General features: G+C 36.4%; 1 protein-coding gene across 2 annotated transcripts in view; it reads right to left on the bottom strand.

Moving 5' to 3' along the window:
* Nucleotides 1-13,840: 13,840 nt before the first annotated feature.
* The window catches only part of LOC144957053 (double-stranded RNA-binding protein Staufen homolog), a 39,651-nt gene continuing 35,323 nt past the window's right edge, over nt 13,841-18,168 (bottom strand). For both annotated transcript variants that reach the window (XM_078888002.1, XM_078888003.1), the window contains exons 15-17: nt 17,960-18,120; nt 17,455-17,630; nt 13,841-16,270 (exon numbers count right to left, since the gene is read on the bottom strand). In XM_078888002.1, coding sequence (XP_078744128.1) covers nt 16,201-16,270; nt 17,455-17,630; nt 17,960-18,120 — 407 coding nt within the window. In that variant the 3' untranslated portion in view covers nt 13,841-16,200. The remainder of the gene's footprint in view (nt 16,271-17,454; nt 17,631-17,959; nt 18,121-18,168) is intronic.

Raw genomic sequence — 18,168 nt, 5'->3', positions numbered from 1 at the left:
TTATTGATTTCTTTGTTGTAGTAGATGAAACCATTTGGTTTTACCCAGACACTGCTTCTGATTCTTTGGAGAGAGGCATCGCCAAATCTGTTGGGTGTTTAAAAATCTTCTTATCTCCCATAGTAGGCAGGGAGGTACATACTATCTTCTACTTCTATCCCCCTATATATGTTTCCCCAACATGCTTTCTATCTTTGTCTTGTCTTGGAATGAGATTACTTGGTTTTGTCCTGACCCTGGCTGGGAGGGAAACAGTCAAATGTATAGTTAGTTTTGGGAGATGATATTTTTTATTCCTTGTAAATCATCTCTCTGTTATGCACTGTATCATTTTTCCTTTTACATATTAGGTATATGATTTGTAAACAATTGAATGTATTCCTATTGGCGGGGACCTGTGCTTGTGTCTGGATGAGACATTTAGTGATCTCAAATTAAGTACACTCATAGTGTGCTCTTGGAATCTATAAATGTTCCCTATTTGAACCAATTCCCCTTTGTCTTGCTTATTCTTGGGTGCTTTAATTGGAATTCTAGTTCTAGAACTTTTTACTGTTCCATTTTCTTCATTTTTATTGGCGCTGATGACAAATGTGTTGGAAGCGCCGTAAAACCCAAACAAAACAAAATCTTCTATCTCCCCGTATAGCTTTTTCCCCCCTTTCACGTTGCTTTCTATCCTTGTCCTGGAATCTCACATGGCTCCCATAGTGGGCAGGGAGGTACTAGTACTATCTAGTGTCTTCTACTTCTATTCCCCTACCGTACATCATTTCCAATTGCATTATATTGTCTTTGTCTTGGCTGGGTGGGGTTCCTGACATCCCATACTGTGTCTTCTATCTCCCTAGATCTGTTTTCCACTGGGTGGGGTTCCTGACCTCCCATAGTGGGCAGGGAGGTACTTGCTGTGTCTTCTATCCCCTATAACTGTTTTCCAACTTGCTTTCTGTCTTGGAAAGAGATTACTTGGTTTTGTCCTGGCCCTGGCCTGAATCCTAGCTGGGAGGGAAACAGTCAAATGCAAAGTTATTGTTTTGGGAGATGATATTTTTTTTCCTTGTAAATCATCTCTCTGTTACTGTTATGTATTATTATGTTTGTTATTTTTAATGTATAATGTAAGCATTTGAGTGTGTTCCTCTTTGTTGGATTTTGTGCTTGTGTCCGGATGAGACTTATAGGTGATCTCAAACTAAGTACATTGGTGGTATGCTCTTGGAATCTACATCTGATCCCTATTTGTTCCCAGTTCCCCTCTGTCTTACTTTCTCTTGGGTGCTTTAATTGTAATTTAGAACTTTTTACTATCCCATTTTCTTCCTTTTTACTGGCGCTGATATAACCTAAATGTGTTGAAAGCGCCGTAAAACCCTTAAAAACAAAAACATCTGTTTTCCAACTTGCTTTCTGTCTTTGCCTTGGAATGAGATTACGAGGTTTTGTCCTTGTCGTGGCCAGATACCCTGGTTGGGAGAGAAACCGTCAAATGTATAGTTAGACATGGGAGATATTTTTTTGTCTTGTAAATCATCTCTGTTATGAACTGTAATGTTTTTTTTTTGTTTTACATACATATTATGTACTGTAAACATTTGAGTGTGCTCCTCTTTGTGGGGACCTGTGCTTGTCAGGATAAGACATTTAGGTGATCTCAAACACAGTATACTGATAGAGTGCTCTTGGAATCTACACCTGTTATGTACTAATTCCCCTTTGTCTTCCCTTTAATTGTAATTCTAGAACTATTTACATACTGTCACAGTAAAAGTTGTTCACAATTATCTTATTAAATTTTATTTTATTAAGAACTGAATTCATCTCACTCCAGTTATATTTCGGTAGGCTTAGATAAACGTTACCTTCTAATATTAGATCGTCTTTCCTTTTATAGCCTTCCCTCGAATTAATTTCTAATTAGTGAATACTCTTCGTTCTACATTCTGTCACGTAGCCACTTATTATAAAAGCTGATAGGTCTAACATTCGACACTCACTTCTCTCCACAATCTATGCCGGACGGCCAGTCGCTCTATTCCTTATATATACTGGAAGATTTTTATCTTTTGGGACTTTGTAGATATTATATCTACACCATTAAGACGCCGGAGCTTTTAACTTTGATTGTATAATCTTCAAGGATCAAACCCGAGCCCGCTGTCAAAGGATTACATAATAACCCCTTACCAAATTGCCTGGAAGTGGAATTTCACGAGCCCGATCCTGTTATCAGAGGAATAGATCATCCAAGCCCATCAACTGCCTGGAAACGTAAACTTACGAACCTGACATATTATCATAAGTTACGTAATATTTCACATCTCTATTTGTAACTGCCACGATCACTGTTTATCTCTTTTAATTAAATTTCATCATTATTTTATTTCATTGTAAACAAATCGTTAATTGTTTTTCATTTATAGTAACTAGTAAATTCTGGGGCCTCATTCTACATATATCTTTATGCATAGTCGAGTAGCTCTTTACTCACTTGAGACCATGACATTTTGGAGGGGACACATATAAAGAATTGAACTTATTTAGTTACATATATCTATTTCATCTAACTTTAAAGTTTAAATTGTAAAACTCTTAATTGCCCCACTTGATCATATTTTAATTGAACTCCCTATTTACAGGATTAATTTTTTTTTTCTTTTTCATTTCTTCATTTAAATGGAATAGCAATTTATCCATTCATTCTTTCATTCAAATTGAATAGCATTTTATTGATTCATTCCTTCATTCATTTATAAATTATTCATTCATTCATTGTTCATTCATTTATTTATTCATTCATCCATTCATTCGTTTATTCACTCATTTATCCAATCATTCATACATTAATTCCTCCCTTCATTCTTTCATTCATACATTATCCATTCATTCATTCATCTATTCACTCAGTTTTTCATTCATTCATTCATTCCTTGTCCACTTTGTTATTACATCACTCATTTCATTTTGTTGTTTGCCTCATTCATGAATTGTTTTCAATATGGTTACATTCCATAACGATTCATTCACCTATCATCCAATCACTCAGTGTTGTGAACACATTTTGGAACTGTTGTAAATCTTACGATATTTTATTGTTTCGTATTTCAGACATCACTGTTAAACACTCTTCAATACCTAATTACAATTGTTGAACAACCATTGAACAAGAGAGAGGTCCCAGCCACGAACTGAGTTGGTAAATATATCCTTCATTATTCTCTTTTACATGAGTTGGGCATCACATAGTAACTATAGACATCGTGATTTGTTTTGCATAAGTGATTTGTTTTAAATGCATTTTTGGCATATTACTGTTACCGAAAACCACTTATATATTATGTTCTGAAAAGTGAGTCTTTAAAAAAAACTAAATAATAATAAAAGGAGTCTACTAGCCGTCGTATTATATTTAGTGATAGATAACTTGGGATTATTTTGGCATCCTATTATTGTTATCACACTCTAGTATATTAGCGTCATTGCGAATAATTGTACACAAACTAACGACGAGTCACACACATTGGTGATACATTTTTCGTAGTAACATAGTTTAGAGTACACGCGATTGACACATTGTTATTGACTCAAGTCATAATAACTCCGCATTGTATTGACACATTGCTTTATAAGATATAACGATAAAGGGCATCAAATTCAACATACATAATAAGTTGAAATAAGAGAGAGAGAGAGATTTCTAAAAATAGAACAGTTCATTCCAGTAAGTGTAAATAAATAAAATAGTCAGTAACAGTATCCTGTCAATATAATATATATATATAAAATATCGTAACTAATTTATTGCAAAAATGGAAGCATATAAAAGATACTTAAGTCTCGCAAAGGACTTAGAAATACCCCAGGAAAGAATATTTTCATGGTGCGAAGAGAAAATAAAAGAAGAAAAAGAAGAAAGAATTCGTAGAGAAGAAAATGAAGAAAGAATTCGTAGAGAAGAAAAAGAACACGAAGAAAGAATTCGTAGAGAAGAAAATGAAGAAAGAATACGTAGAGAAGAACGAGAAGAAAGAGTCCAAGAAAGGGAACTAAAAAGACAAATAGCTTTAGCAGAAGAAGAAACCAAAAGGACCCAAATGATGCTGGAAATTGAAAAAACAAAAACCGGTCATGAAAGAAAACATAATAATAATGATGAATTTTTCGTGAAACCTCCACGCATGCCAACATACGATGAACGCTCAGACTGTCTAGAATCCTTCTTACACCGATTCGAAGTTCAGGCTAAAGGTTATCGTTGGCCAGAAAGCAAATGGGCCACAGCCTTGATTAACTGCTTATCTGGAGAACCGCTAAAAGTTTTCTATACCTTAACAACTGAAGATGCAGATGATTATGGTAATTATTAAAGACGCTCTACTAAAAAGATTTAGATTAACGGAAGATGGTTACCAGGAAAGGTTTCACACTGCAAAACCGGAAAGTGGAGAAGACTTTAATACATTCGTGAACCGAATTACTCAATTTCTAAATCGGTGGCTTGAGTTGGCAAACGTAAAACAAGACGACTTTGCAGGCCTTTACTATCTCACGCTGAAGAATCGAATCTATCAAGCTTGCAACCCAGATTTAGTCGCATTCTTTAAAGAGAGAAAGCCAGAAAACTTGGACAAATTAAAAATCTACGCAGAAAATTTTAACAGCGCACATCCATTGACACCCCTTAGCAGAACATTGAAGGAACCATACTACGCTGTCGCTGCTCAGAGTCCATGTACACCTAAAGTTCAATACTCAAATAGAACGAGCCGATCAATCACTCGGAACACGCAAGTGAAACAAGATGATCATAGTAACAAACCATGGAACAAACAGTTCAATAGAGACCATAGCCGATCCTATCAAAACAAAACAAGAAATAGCACTGACAATAATACTGAGTATAAGAAAACCAACAAACCTATAATTAAATGTCAATATTGTGGAATGAAAGGCCACACAGCAGACACATGTTACAAAATCGTGGGATATCCAAAAGAAACTGCAAATGCATCACTCCAAACAAGTGTAAACAATCAGACACGAGTAATGTCAGGAGAAAATATAAATGTGTATTGCGTGAAAGGTATGTCACTTTTAACACAAACTCACAAGTCAGGATCGCTATTTTTGTGTGAAGGCAAAGCTAATGGAACTGATTGCAAAATATTGAGAGACACAGGATGCAGTACAGTAGGAATAAAAGCATCTTGATCAATGACGAAGACAAAACTGGAAAAACGGTACAATGCATCACATTCAGTGGCACAGTCGAAAACTTTGAAACAGCTAACGTGTACATAGAAACCCCATACTATACAGGAATAGTGGAATGCTGTATACTTCCAACCCCGTCGCTGATGTTATTGTTGGCAATATAAAAGGTCTTAAAGACAACCCAACAGATGTAAAAGAATGGTCATTAACCCAAGAAACAGCTTGTCTAGCAGAAACAAGAAAGATGACTAAGACAACAGAGAAGCCAATGACTATTTCTCTTGAACCACAACAATTTGACAGGAACACGTTCATTGAAGAAAAGAAAAAGGACCCGACTTTAACTTCATATTTCAATATCGCAAACAAAGGGACGAAATCAAAAATTGAATACATCATTGAAAAAGATATTCTGTTCAGGTTACATAGGAAAAGAAACAAAATAGCTAAACAACTGGTCACGCCGAGTATTTACAGAAACAAAATCCTTGGAATAGCACGATTCAATAACTTCCGGACATCTTGGGAGCTCTTCCACATTGAAGAGAATATCCGAGAATTTCACATGGCCTGGAATTACTAAAGACTAGTGCGGGGCGGTCCTTGGCAAGCTTAAGGACCACGGTCCTACGGTCCTTGGGAAATGAAGACCGCAAGGACCGGTAGGACCGGTCTCTAGACCGGTCCGTTCATTCTTGAACCGTTAAAGACCGCTACACGATGAAAACCGTGGCCTACAGGAGTAAAACACACGGAGTAGTCACACTCATTTCAAATTGTAACCTAATTAGAGAAGAGGGGTGATGCCTTCTTTATTTGCTCACCGTACTTCATTGTTACTTCGATAATTTAATAAAATTTGAAATTTATCCCCATTAACGGAGATAATGGCATCGCCCAAGGCGTTGATCGACTTGTTCGTGGCGTTGATACACACACGCAACTCCTACCCCCCCCCCCCCCCCACACACACACACACATTAGAGGGCAGCGAGCATTGAAGAGTAAGAGAGAGACGTGAAGTTATAATAAGAGGGGGTGGATGAGGTGATAAGAGGGGTCGATGGTGACTTTTCGCCAGATCTAACAAACTCAGCTACCCATTCATTGCTGAGTAGACAGGGATTCAGAAAAAAATCGACTGCACCCGGGATCGATCTCTGGCCCTTTGCGTATAAAGAGAGTGCTCTATCAACTGAGCTATCGGGGTCCCCAAATATTCTATTGGACCTTTTAAAAATACAGACGTTATAACTGGTTTTTTTGGACGGAAGAAACTAATGAAACTCATATTACTTGATTAGTTAAAACACCAAACGAAATTTTAATATTATTGTATTATTTTAAATGACAACAATGCGATAGAAAGGAGTGGCGACAAGAGATGGACAAAAGAAACAAAAAATCAGACTTGCAACTTGCTAGGTTCGACACACACACACACACACACACACACATCTTTAGAAGTCACATACATTTCAAACAATAACCCATTAGAGAAGAGGGGTCATGCCTTCATCATAGATCATTGTCATTGCGATCATTATGGTGTAGTAAATTTTGAAATTTACCCCGTATAATGGAATCGTCCAAGGCGTGCGCCTCCTGTTCCCCCATCTCACACACGAAAGGGCGGTTTGCGGAGTGGAGGGAGGTGGTCGTCTGCCTCTATGGTCGTCTGTGTCGTTTAGTGTATGGCAAAGGGGGGTGGGTGCGATTAATTAAGTGGGATGGGTGGTGATTGGTGGAAGATAGGCAAAGGACCGAGGCAACGAATCGCTGGGGAAGTAGTATGGCGCGAGACCGTTGAAAGGTGATAAGAAGTGAGGACCGCCGGCGGTCTTCCTCTTTGGGACTGGACCACGGTTCACAGCTAAAAGACCGTGGGACCGGTCCTCGGTCCGGTCCTCAGCGCGGCACTACTAAAGACGTCCGAGAATATGTGAAATCGTGTGACACATGCCAAAGAAGAGTCGAAAAAGGCAGAATACCGAGATTGCCATTAGAGACAACCCCAGTTATTGAAAAAGTTTTTCAAAAAGTTGCAATTGACATTATAGGCCCTTTAACAAAATCAGATAGAAACCATACACACATACTAACACTAGTCGATTACGCAACCAGGTGGCCAGAAGCGATAGCATTGAAATCAACTACATCGGATCACATAGCTGAAGCATTGATGACAATTTTTACTAGAATAGGCATACCAAATGAGATACTGTCGGACAATGGACCCCAATTTACATCACGTATGATGCATGAAACCATGAAACTCATGGGAATCCAACACTCATTCACAACTCCCTACCACCCCCAAGCAAATGGTCTTTGTGAAAGATTTAATGGCACTCTAAAGAATATGTTAAGAAAAGTGTCAGCAGAAAAACCAGATGATTGGGACAGATACTTACCAGCAATCCTATTTGCATATAGAGAAATACCCCAAGAATCTACAGGCTACTCCCCATTTGAGTTGATGTATGGACGATCACCTCGCGGCCCGATCAATATAGTAGCCGACATTTGTAAAGGGAATGAGGAGGACAATAACGAAATTATGTTTGCTTACGAATATGTAAGAAACCTGAAAGACATAATAGAGGACACATGTAAGCTAGCACAGGAATCCGTCACTAAAAAAGCAGAGAAATACAAGGTATACTCCGATCGAAAAAGCAAGTCAAGAAAATTTGAGATTGGTGACAAAGTACTAATACTCTTACCCGATGACTCGAGTAAACTTTTAGCTACATGGAAAGGACCATTCAAGGTATTAGCAGTACGATCTGGTGTTAATTACGAGATTCAAATTAACAACACAACAAAGACATTCCATGCAAACATGCTAAAAAAATATTTCGATAGAGACAGATTATCACAACCAACATTTAACCATGTTGAAGCTGCAAATGTAGGATTAATCATCGAAACTCACAGCGATGATGTCGAACTACAACACACCCCACAACACGGTAACTCTAAAAATAGTACAATTAATGACGTCACAATCAATCCTCAACTAAACGAATGTCAGAAACGAGAAATCAGGTCATTATTAGAAAAGTACCAGTCAGTCTTTACAGACGCACCCGGACATACAACATTAGTGGAACACGACATAAAGTTAACCACATCTACCCCTATCAACGTGAAAAACTATCCTATTCCATTTCACGCACGAGAACAAGTTGAAAAGGAAGTTAAGGATATGCTAGATACAGGAATAGTTAGATATTCTTCAAGCCCATACTCATCACCAATAGTAGTAGTGAAAAAGAAAGACGGATCGATAAGGCTATGTATCGACTTTCGCAAATTAAATGAAGCAACAGTGTTTGATGCAGAACCAATACCAAATCAAGAGAATTTATTTGCTGCCTTATCTCAAGCAAAATACATGACAAAATGTGATCTTTCTAGAGGATACTGGCAGATTCCACTGAAAGAATCATGTAAGAAATACACAGCATTTCAATCACCATTAGGATTGTTAGAATTTAACTATATGCCATTTGGATTATCGACAGCCGCATCGACATTCCAAAGAATGATGCGTATGTTATTAAAAGATATCTCGTCTACACTCTCATACTTCGACGACGCATGTATTTTCTCAAACTCATGGACTGATCACATGACAACCTTAGAATTAGTGCTTGAAGCATTAAAACGTAATTCTTTAACAACAAAACCGTCAAAAACAAGCATTGCATTTTACGAAATTGATTTTCTCGGTCATACCGTTGGTCATGGGACACAGACACCCGAGACAGAAAAACAAAAAAAAATCGCACAATTGCAACCACCTAAGACAAAAAAAGAAGTACGCAAAGTACTTGGGCTCCTAAATTTTTACAGGAAATACATTTACAACTTCGCGCACATCGCGACACCGCTAACAAATCTGACAAAGAATGGGTTACCGAACAAAATTGTTTGGACAGAAGCGTGTCAGAATAGCTTTAACCAATTAAAGGCATTACTCTGTTCAGAACCAATTCTTAAATTACCCGACATGTCAAAAGAATTTGTTGTAAGAACTGACGCGTCTGATAAGGGCATCGCAGGTGTACTATTACAGGAGCATGAGGGAACTCTAATGCCTTGCTTATATGCAAGCAGAAAATTATTGGACAGAGAATCACGATACTCTGTAATAGAGCGTGAAGGACTGGCCATCGTCTTTGCTTTAAAGACATTCAGCAGATATCTACTGCTAAAAGAGTTTGTGGTCGAAACGGACCATAAACCACTCACGTACATAAGAAATAACAAAATGAATAATAGTAGAGTACTAAGGTGGAGTCTATTTTTGCAAAATTACTCTTTCAGTATCTCTCACATACCAGGCTGTGAAAATATTCACGCCGACCTACTTTCTCGATTAGTGTGAACACGTGAGAAGGGTATAACTTAACCACCCATGCATACTGTTAGTTTCCTCGCAAATTATGCCAAATCAGAACGCACAAATTCGATAATTTTATTTGTAAACATGATGACCCAACTTAATGTAACATTGAGTATTGTTTGGATATATATACCTTACCCATTCATGATTTGGGAAATCTTCTCTTTATCTATTATTGTTATGAATTTTCACTCATTTATGATTAATAATTGAAATGTCAATATTCCATTTACATTTTCATTCATTTCATATCATCGACTTAAATCATGCTTCATTGCCATCACTATTGTTTATCACAATGATTTGTAATCACATTGCCATCACTATTGTTTATCACAATGATTTGTAATCACATTGCCATCATGTTGTTCATCACAATGATTTGTAATCACAATCTTTCATTGTTATTGTCACCCATTCATATACCTACGTTAATATAAACATTTCCATGTCTAGTTAATAAATAATTTAATTGTAGCACAAATCCTAACAATGGATTAATGCTAGAGTATCATGATAGTAAATTTACTTCCGTTTGTAAAATCTATCTTTCCCATAATGGTTAAAGAGTATATTTTAAACGTGGGTGGGGGGTGTCACAGTAAAGGTTGTTCACAATTATCTTATTAAATTTTATTTTATTAAGAACTGAATTCATCTCACCCCAGTTATATTTCGGTAGGCTTAGATAAACTTTACCTTCTAATATTAGATCGTCTTTCCTTTTATAGCCTTCCCTCGAATTAATTTCTAATTAGTGAATACTCTTCGTTCTACATTCTGTCATGTAGCCACTCATTATAAAAGCTGATAGGTCTAACATTCGACACTCACTTCTCTCCACAATCTATGCCGGACGGCCAGTCGCTCTATTCCTTATATATACTGGAAGATTTTTATCTTTTGGGACTTTGTAGATATTATATCTACACCATTAAGACGCCGGAGCTTTTAACTTTGATTGTATAATCTTCAAGGATCAAACCCGAGCCCGCTGTCAAAGGATTACATAATAACCCCTTACCAATTGCCTGGAAGTGGAATTTTACGAGCCCGATCCTGTTATCAGAGGAATAGATCATCCAAGCCCATCAACTGCCTGGAAACGTAAACTTACGAACCTGACATATTATCATAAGTTACGTAATATATTCACATCTCTATTTGTAACTGCCACGATCACTGTTTATCTCTTTTGATTAAATTTCATCATTATTTTTATTTCATTGTAAACAAATCGTTAATTGTTTTTCATTTATAGTAACTAGTAAATTCTGGGGCCTCATTCTACATATATCTTTATGCATAGTCGAGTAGCTCTTTACTCACTTGAGACCATGACACATACATTTCCTTACTTTTTACTCCGCTGATATAACCTCAATAAGTTGCAAGTGCCGTAAAACCGATAAAAACAAACTCCTAGAAGCAAACACAGCAAAGTCATTCCTTTTTATTTTACACACTCCTATACTTATATAAGTAAAAATTGAATTTAAAAAAAAAAGAAAAGAATTTTTTGTTGTTGTTAAAATGGATAACTTTTGACTCTTTGGTTTAAACCCCTTGTCTGTAGTTTCATGGTACTGGTACTGGTACCGTCAACTGGGACTACTTAGGCCACTTACTGAAAACAAGATTGCTTATTTTAAAAGATAAATTACATGTACCGTAGCTTTTATCTTTTAAATAATTAGAACCAAATAGATTTAATAAGCACTCATGAATTTAACTTTTTAAAAAGCAACCTTTTTTTTTATTCTACTGAGTGGCCTAAGTAACACCGGTTGACGGTAGTAATTTATTTTGACTGAAAATTATATCTTTTGGCGAGAAAATCAACTGCAACAAGTAACACCAGTTGACGGTAGTAATTTATTTTGACTGAAAATTATATCTTTTGGCGAGAAAATCAACTGCAACGAGTTTGAGAATAAGTACAGAACTTGCTGGAGCGTGCTAGAATTCAACAAGTACTATTTTCAAACTGCTCCAAATCCACAGAGGCAAAGTTTCTCCATTTGATTATAATTAAACTTGTAACTTTACTCAGATTAATTTGATATAGCGATTGTTTTATTTATTGTATGTAGCCTTTATGATATGCACATAAAACATTGATGCGTGTTCGAATTTAATTTATTAACTATAAATGAACTTTTTATAAAACTTTTAATTAGCTCAGGGCGGGGCATTTCAACCTCCCAAGGTGGGCGGGGAGGTCACTGTTGGTGTTCTGCCCCCCCCCCCCCCTCACACCTCTTTAGAAAATATTTTCTAGGTTGCTTTGTCTTGAGATTAGGCTACTTAGTTTTTTTCCTCCTCCTTCTGCCTGCGTATCAGCAAACCACCTGGGGTGTATTGTTGAAGACTTCGGTGTGCATTTTGGTGTTTAGAATAGTGGCAGAGAAGCAATTCTGTCTACTGAATAAGCCTCACCTAACTCCTGGGTGACTGGTCACCCATTAAAATCATATAGAGTCAACTGTGCGATTATGATAAGACTAACAACCATCTCCTTTTAGATATGCATCCTTTGTGTTCTCACCCATCATACATAATCGAACCATTATACTCATGTCTGCAGCAGGTCTCCTTGGTTAGCAGCCTCTGGTCCATTGCGTAATGTATGAAGGTAAAGGAAGTCAGCAAAATGGATCTGTATGAATGCCATGGGCCTGGCCCTGCCGTCTTCTGGATTAAGACGTCGGGTATGGACAAAATACAAAGAATAAAGAGAATAGCTGTTAGACCTACCCATACCAAGGTCGAAAAAAACAAAACGGCAGAGGGTGCTTGGTATGGGTAGGTCCAGCGGCTCTTTTCTTTATTCTTAGTATTTTGTCCATGCTCGACGTCTTCATCTTGAAGATGGCAGTGCTGGGTCATTGGAGTTGGGTCTCCGGCGTGGCTTAGCCCTTACAGGCAACGTGCTGTTCGGGTGCGCTGTGTTTTCTTTTTGTGCCATCGTCAATATAAACTTTTTTCTGGATATTTTTATACCATAAGGAAAGAAAACTTCCGCTGAGAGAAGTAAATCACCTTTCGAAGAAAAGTATTTATTTCGCATTAATTTTTTTTCCAGTTATGTTTCAATCGGAAACAAAACTGTAAGGAGGAAACCCCCCCCCCCCCCCCTGGAGATTTGCGTGTCAGTAGCAAAATAGAAACGGCCTGGTCCAACACATGCTGGCTGTGCTGTGCGTGTTAGTCGATTACTGACTACAAGTGTGTCGAACATGACAAGTAAGACACTGTCACCCCTCTGCCTATGGCACAGTAGGCAGTGAATACATCCATGTCTAGCGGGAGCGTGTAGGTGGAATGATAAAGTACCTAGCTTGGTTAGTTTTGTCCTTGACGTGACAAATAAAAATTTTTTTTTTTTTTTTTAAGTCGCCATTTGAAACGGAATAAAAACTTGTACTTAGTTTGAGATCACCTATAAGTCTCATCCTGACACAAGCACAGGTCCCTAATAAGAGGAATACACTCAAATGTTTACAAATCATCTGTAAGAGCATAACAGACAGATGATTAACAAGACAACAATTATCATGTTCCAAAACACAAACTCTACATTTGACTGTTTCCCTCCCAGCCAGGGACAGGACAAAACCAAGTAATGTCATTTCAAGACAAAGACAGAAAACATGTTGGAAACCAGATGTACTATGGCAGGTCAGGGTCCCCACATAGAGGCTGGAAGAGGGACGATAAATACAGGGGCGTAAGAACAGCATAAGGCCACTAACGATTGTAAGTCCAGGCTGGAAGATGGACAATAAACATAGGGGCATAAGAGCAGCACGAGTCCATTTGACTGTCCAAGCAGGAAGAGAGACAATAGACGCGGGGACGTGAGAACAGCTTAAGTCCATTTGACTGCCCAGGCCAACTATTGTAATTCCTGGACCCCAAACCAAAAGTGGAGAATAGCATCACTCCACCAAGTGAATGCATCATAACATAGTCTGCATGGAGTATGAAAGGAATCAGGGTGTATTATATTTGAATCATTTCTGCTTCGATGGAGATGCTAGTGCAAACTTCACTAACATTTTGTTTCTTTCTTTTATAACGATCTCCCAGAAATCAAGCTGTCAAATTATTTTTAAAATGGATTAGTAAATGTAATTCTTAAAAAAACAAAACAAATACAAATAAAAACAAGCATGCTTGACTTGACTTGAAGAATAACAAATTACAAACTTAAACATAATTAAAACTTTTATTCAAACCATAAATAACATTGCAGGCATGCATCAACTTGTATGCATGGCAAGATCCAAACAGAAAAAAAAGAGAGGAAAATCTGTGAAATCATTTGAAACCATCAAACTATCCAACGCTGAAAAGGAAAAGAATAAGTCAGTGAAATTAACAATTATCATCCAATGATGAAGTATGTGTCAGGTGACATCATTGTACACTACTTGTAATTATCCTAGCACAAAAATATCACTACACAAATCAATGTAATGATGACATTTATTTTGATTAAGAATTAATTGCCCATGTATCAAAAGAATTGAGAACATTAAAGAGAGAAGAAAATGAAACGGAACAAGATATTGTCATTAAAATGTGAACGTAATGAAACTAGGAACAAAAAATATAATGCAAAAACTTTCTTTTTTTAAAAAAAAAAGAAAAGAAACCAACGAATAATGAAATGGCAAAAACAATTGCACATTACAATTAGAAAATAGAAAAAAAATTTTGGAATTAAAATCGCCTTCCACATACCAGTGAAAATGAACATGGAAAAAAAATAAATAAATAAAATTAGTGCTTCCTCTGAGCAAACAAAAGTTTGGTAACAAACTAGGTAAACCTTGGTTAATAATGAATTTCATGAAACAGTATGTGAATATCCAATGATCAATTAAAATGAATACATTTGCATTTGGGTTCTTGTGCATCCCACTTAAAACATCAAACGTTTCCAACTACAAAAATGGTACATTTGGCGTTGAAGGTTTCCATGATGGTGCCTAATAGTGCTGTAGAGGAAATAATTTGGAATATGGAAACTTTCAACAATCCAAAAGAACCACAACCCATGGAGGTTTCCAACTGAATCAAGCCAAGGACCAAAAAATGCTGTAGGGTTTGAAGTTTAGATGGCGGTTCAGATGAAAACTCTACCATTTACATTCAACTGCACACAATCATTACAAAGCATCAGCATGTTTTTTAATTAAACAAACCAAAAAAAAAAAAAATCATCCCTATAATATATATATTTATTCAATATACAAACAATCTCTCACCAAAAAACAAAATGCTCTTAGGACAGATGACTATATAGGCAAATCAAATAAAAGCATTTCTTTTATGAAAACAGGATATGTACATAAATATTTGATTATCAAATAGGACCTTTTCTTAAAGAGACAATGAGCAACATAACTGTCATAAAGCAAAATGTAACAAGTGTCCGACATCACTTTCAACAGACAATTAAATCAATTAGATTAGACTCTTCTTCACATAAGAAAGGTATTTGCCATTTATAGTAAATCCAAGTATTGTCCAAGATAAAATGAGTACTGTTGACGACAACAAAGATCGTAGACGTTAACTAGTCTCAAAACCTTTAAAAGACTGAAAGTGGAGTCTTGATAATGTGGTGAAGCACATCTAGCATTAGCCGATGCTACCCCACACGTTACAAGTCTGTAAATACGATGCCGCTAACAGTCAACTGTTATCGAATTCAAGCCAGCTGTTATCTTGGTAATAAACAAGGGCATTAAAGTAAAAGATAAATGTCCAGTTGATGTGTGTAACAATTAGCACATCAGAAAAAAAAAAGAAGATATAATAAAGAAAAAAAAAAAATATCCTTTTGACATTGAATGATAACAGTCAGCCATTATCGCATTTACAGAATAGACAGACTATCCACCATGTACTCATTATATCTGAAAGACATAAACACTCACTCACAAAAAAAAAAAAAAAGCACCAAAAACCAGTGACGTGATTTAGTCATTTACAATGGAGCAAATACATGTATGATACTGACTGTAAAGCCATAACAAAACTTTCATTATTGGATACCAAACATTACACATAATATTGTGATAATACATTCTTCCTGCATAAGATATTACAATGAGTTGTAAATAGTGACATGCCACAAAAGCAGAGATTGTCTTACGTATTTAAATAAATTAAGGAGAAAAGAAAGAAAGAAGAAAGAAAGAAAGAAGAAAGAAGAAGAGAAGAGAGAAGAGAGAGAGAGAGAGAGAGAGAGAGAAGAGAGAGAGAGAGAGAGAGAGAGAGAGAGAGAGAGAGAGAGAGAGAGAGAGAGAGAGAGAGAGAGAGAGAGAGAGAGAGAGAGAGAGAGAGAGAGAGATATTTAGAAGTCATAAACTTAAGCCCATATCTGAAAAACAATTAATCTGAATAAAACTTTAAACATTAATTACTTTGATTTCTTAGATAATCAAAAACAAATGAATGTAAAAGACAAACTACTATTATCCTATTCTGTGTCAAAATTTAAAAAGAAAACCCCTTAAGTTATTGCCATCTTTAAATGACTATTGGCCATCCATCCATTACTGAGGTATGTCTCCTCTTGGTCCTGAGCTGGTTCGTGACAATACAGACTTTTTCATATGTGATGATCTGTTCATTAAAAAAAATAAAAAATTAAACATTTTAAAAGGAGATAAAAGTGGGGTGAAACGATTACATTGGACTATACTAACCAATAATCAAGCACAATCAATACAAAATACAGTGCAACCTCTGGATAGTGACATTTATCTCAAAAACAATCGGATTAATCAATGCTAGTTCATATGGAACCAGAGCAAAAGAAATTTATCTGTAGATGGACTCTCAAGGGTCCATTAACAGTCCCTGTTAGCTACCTGTGTGAAATCAGTGGAGGTAACTGATATCAGGCAATGCTGTGCCCAAAGGGGGCAATTATGGATATTTATGGTCTTATAATATGCTGGAATAGCGGAGAAAACAATAACTACATTATCATTTGAAAAATCAGTTGTTTTCCTAAACACATTTGATATTATTGTGGTTTACACCTTGTTTGAATTTTAAAATTTTTATTTTAAATATTGCAAGATGTGGATCTAGAAGTGCTTGTGTCGGTAGAGTAGTCGCCCCAAATCCATACGATTTTTCTATAGCTCAAATTCTAACAGCTTTAACTGCAGATTGGTCCAACTAAACTCTCCACTGTTTGAGAAACTCAATTATTTGATTGGTTTGATGTAAATACATGCAAGGTATTATCCGTTAACTTAGCAAAAAAAAAAAAAAAAAGAAAAGAAAAAAGATTACGAAACCCCATCACCCCAAACACATACACGGCTTGCCCCAAAAAGTACAGCATTAAATTTATAGTCATAATAGAGGTCTAATATATTTTCAAAATAAAGTTTGTATGACAATGACGTGGTACATACAGCATGGCTCAGCGGATAACTTGAATGCTGAACTCCTCTAAACTGATCCAGTTTATACCATCTAAATTCTGCAACCACTCTTCAGAAAAATATGGCAAGAAAGAAAAACTCCCCGAAGAACGGAATAAAAGAGGGATAGTAAAAATACCCAAAAAAGGACATCTACGTCATTGCAATAACTAGAGGGGAATCACACTCCTGTTTATCCCAAGCAAAATGCTTGCAACCACTGACTGGAAAAAGGAAAATATAATCCTTAAAAAATTCAACCACAATACTCAGGGGACCTCATACCTAACACTCAAAATCGGTTTCATGCAAAATGTAAATCTAACAAATTTTATAGAATAAGTGAGAGAAAATTAAATAAAAACTCACCCATCTCCAGCAGGATGCATTTCCTTGACTCTAGATACAAGGACCTTGAGAGCTTCCATGCATGCTATGTCCCTAGCTGACTCTAGGCTGTTGGACGTACCCAGAAAATTCTGGCGGTTGTCATTGGTACCAACATGAATCCTGGACACATACTCAACGTGGTCACATCTCTGACCCTGTGATTGACAAAAGTATCAGAAATTCAGTCACATTTAATGCTTTCTACAATAGTTTCAGTTAGTATATATAAAAAAAAACAACCAAAGAACAATATAAGTGAAAGACAAGTTTCTAACCAACTGATATAGCAATAGATGTGAGGTGACATGAATAATATTCTCATAAATATTTACTCTTAATTGAAAAATGAACAAGTGAATAATCATCTGGGTGGCAAACCTTTAAAAAACAGTGAAAAAAAACAAAACAAAACACAGCAAATATTGATTTTAACAATTTTAGCTGAAGTGGTGATGTGGTTGGTTGCGGTTACAAAGATCCTCACCTTAGTAAAGTCAACAATCTCCAATGGATAATTCAAGGCTTTGCATAGCTCACGCAACTGAAGCTCTGGCCGCCAGTTTGGTTTGAGGATGGCGGACAAATTGACTGGAGATTCTTTGGAGTTTACATTAGATGGGGATGAAGTTGTAACTGAGCCTGTCGCTGCAATGGAGAGAGAAAAAAAAGTTATTACATATATTGCATTTTAAA

Source organism: Berghia stephanieae, chromosome 11 (assembly GCF_034508935.2).
Source record: "Berghia stephanieae isolate SIO BIC M18660-M18661 chromosome 11, UCSD_Bste_1.3, whole genome shotgun sequence".
Classification (NCBI taxonomy): domain Eukaryota; kingdom Metazoa; phylum Mollusca; class Gastropoda; order Nudibranchia; family Aeolidiidae; genus Berghia; species Berghia stephanieae.
The sequence above is the reverse complement of the archived record's forward strand: the minus strand, read 5'-3'. Positions and strand labels throughout refer to the sequence as shown.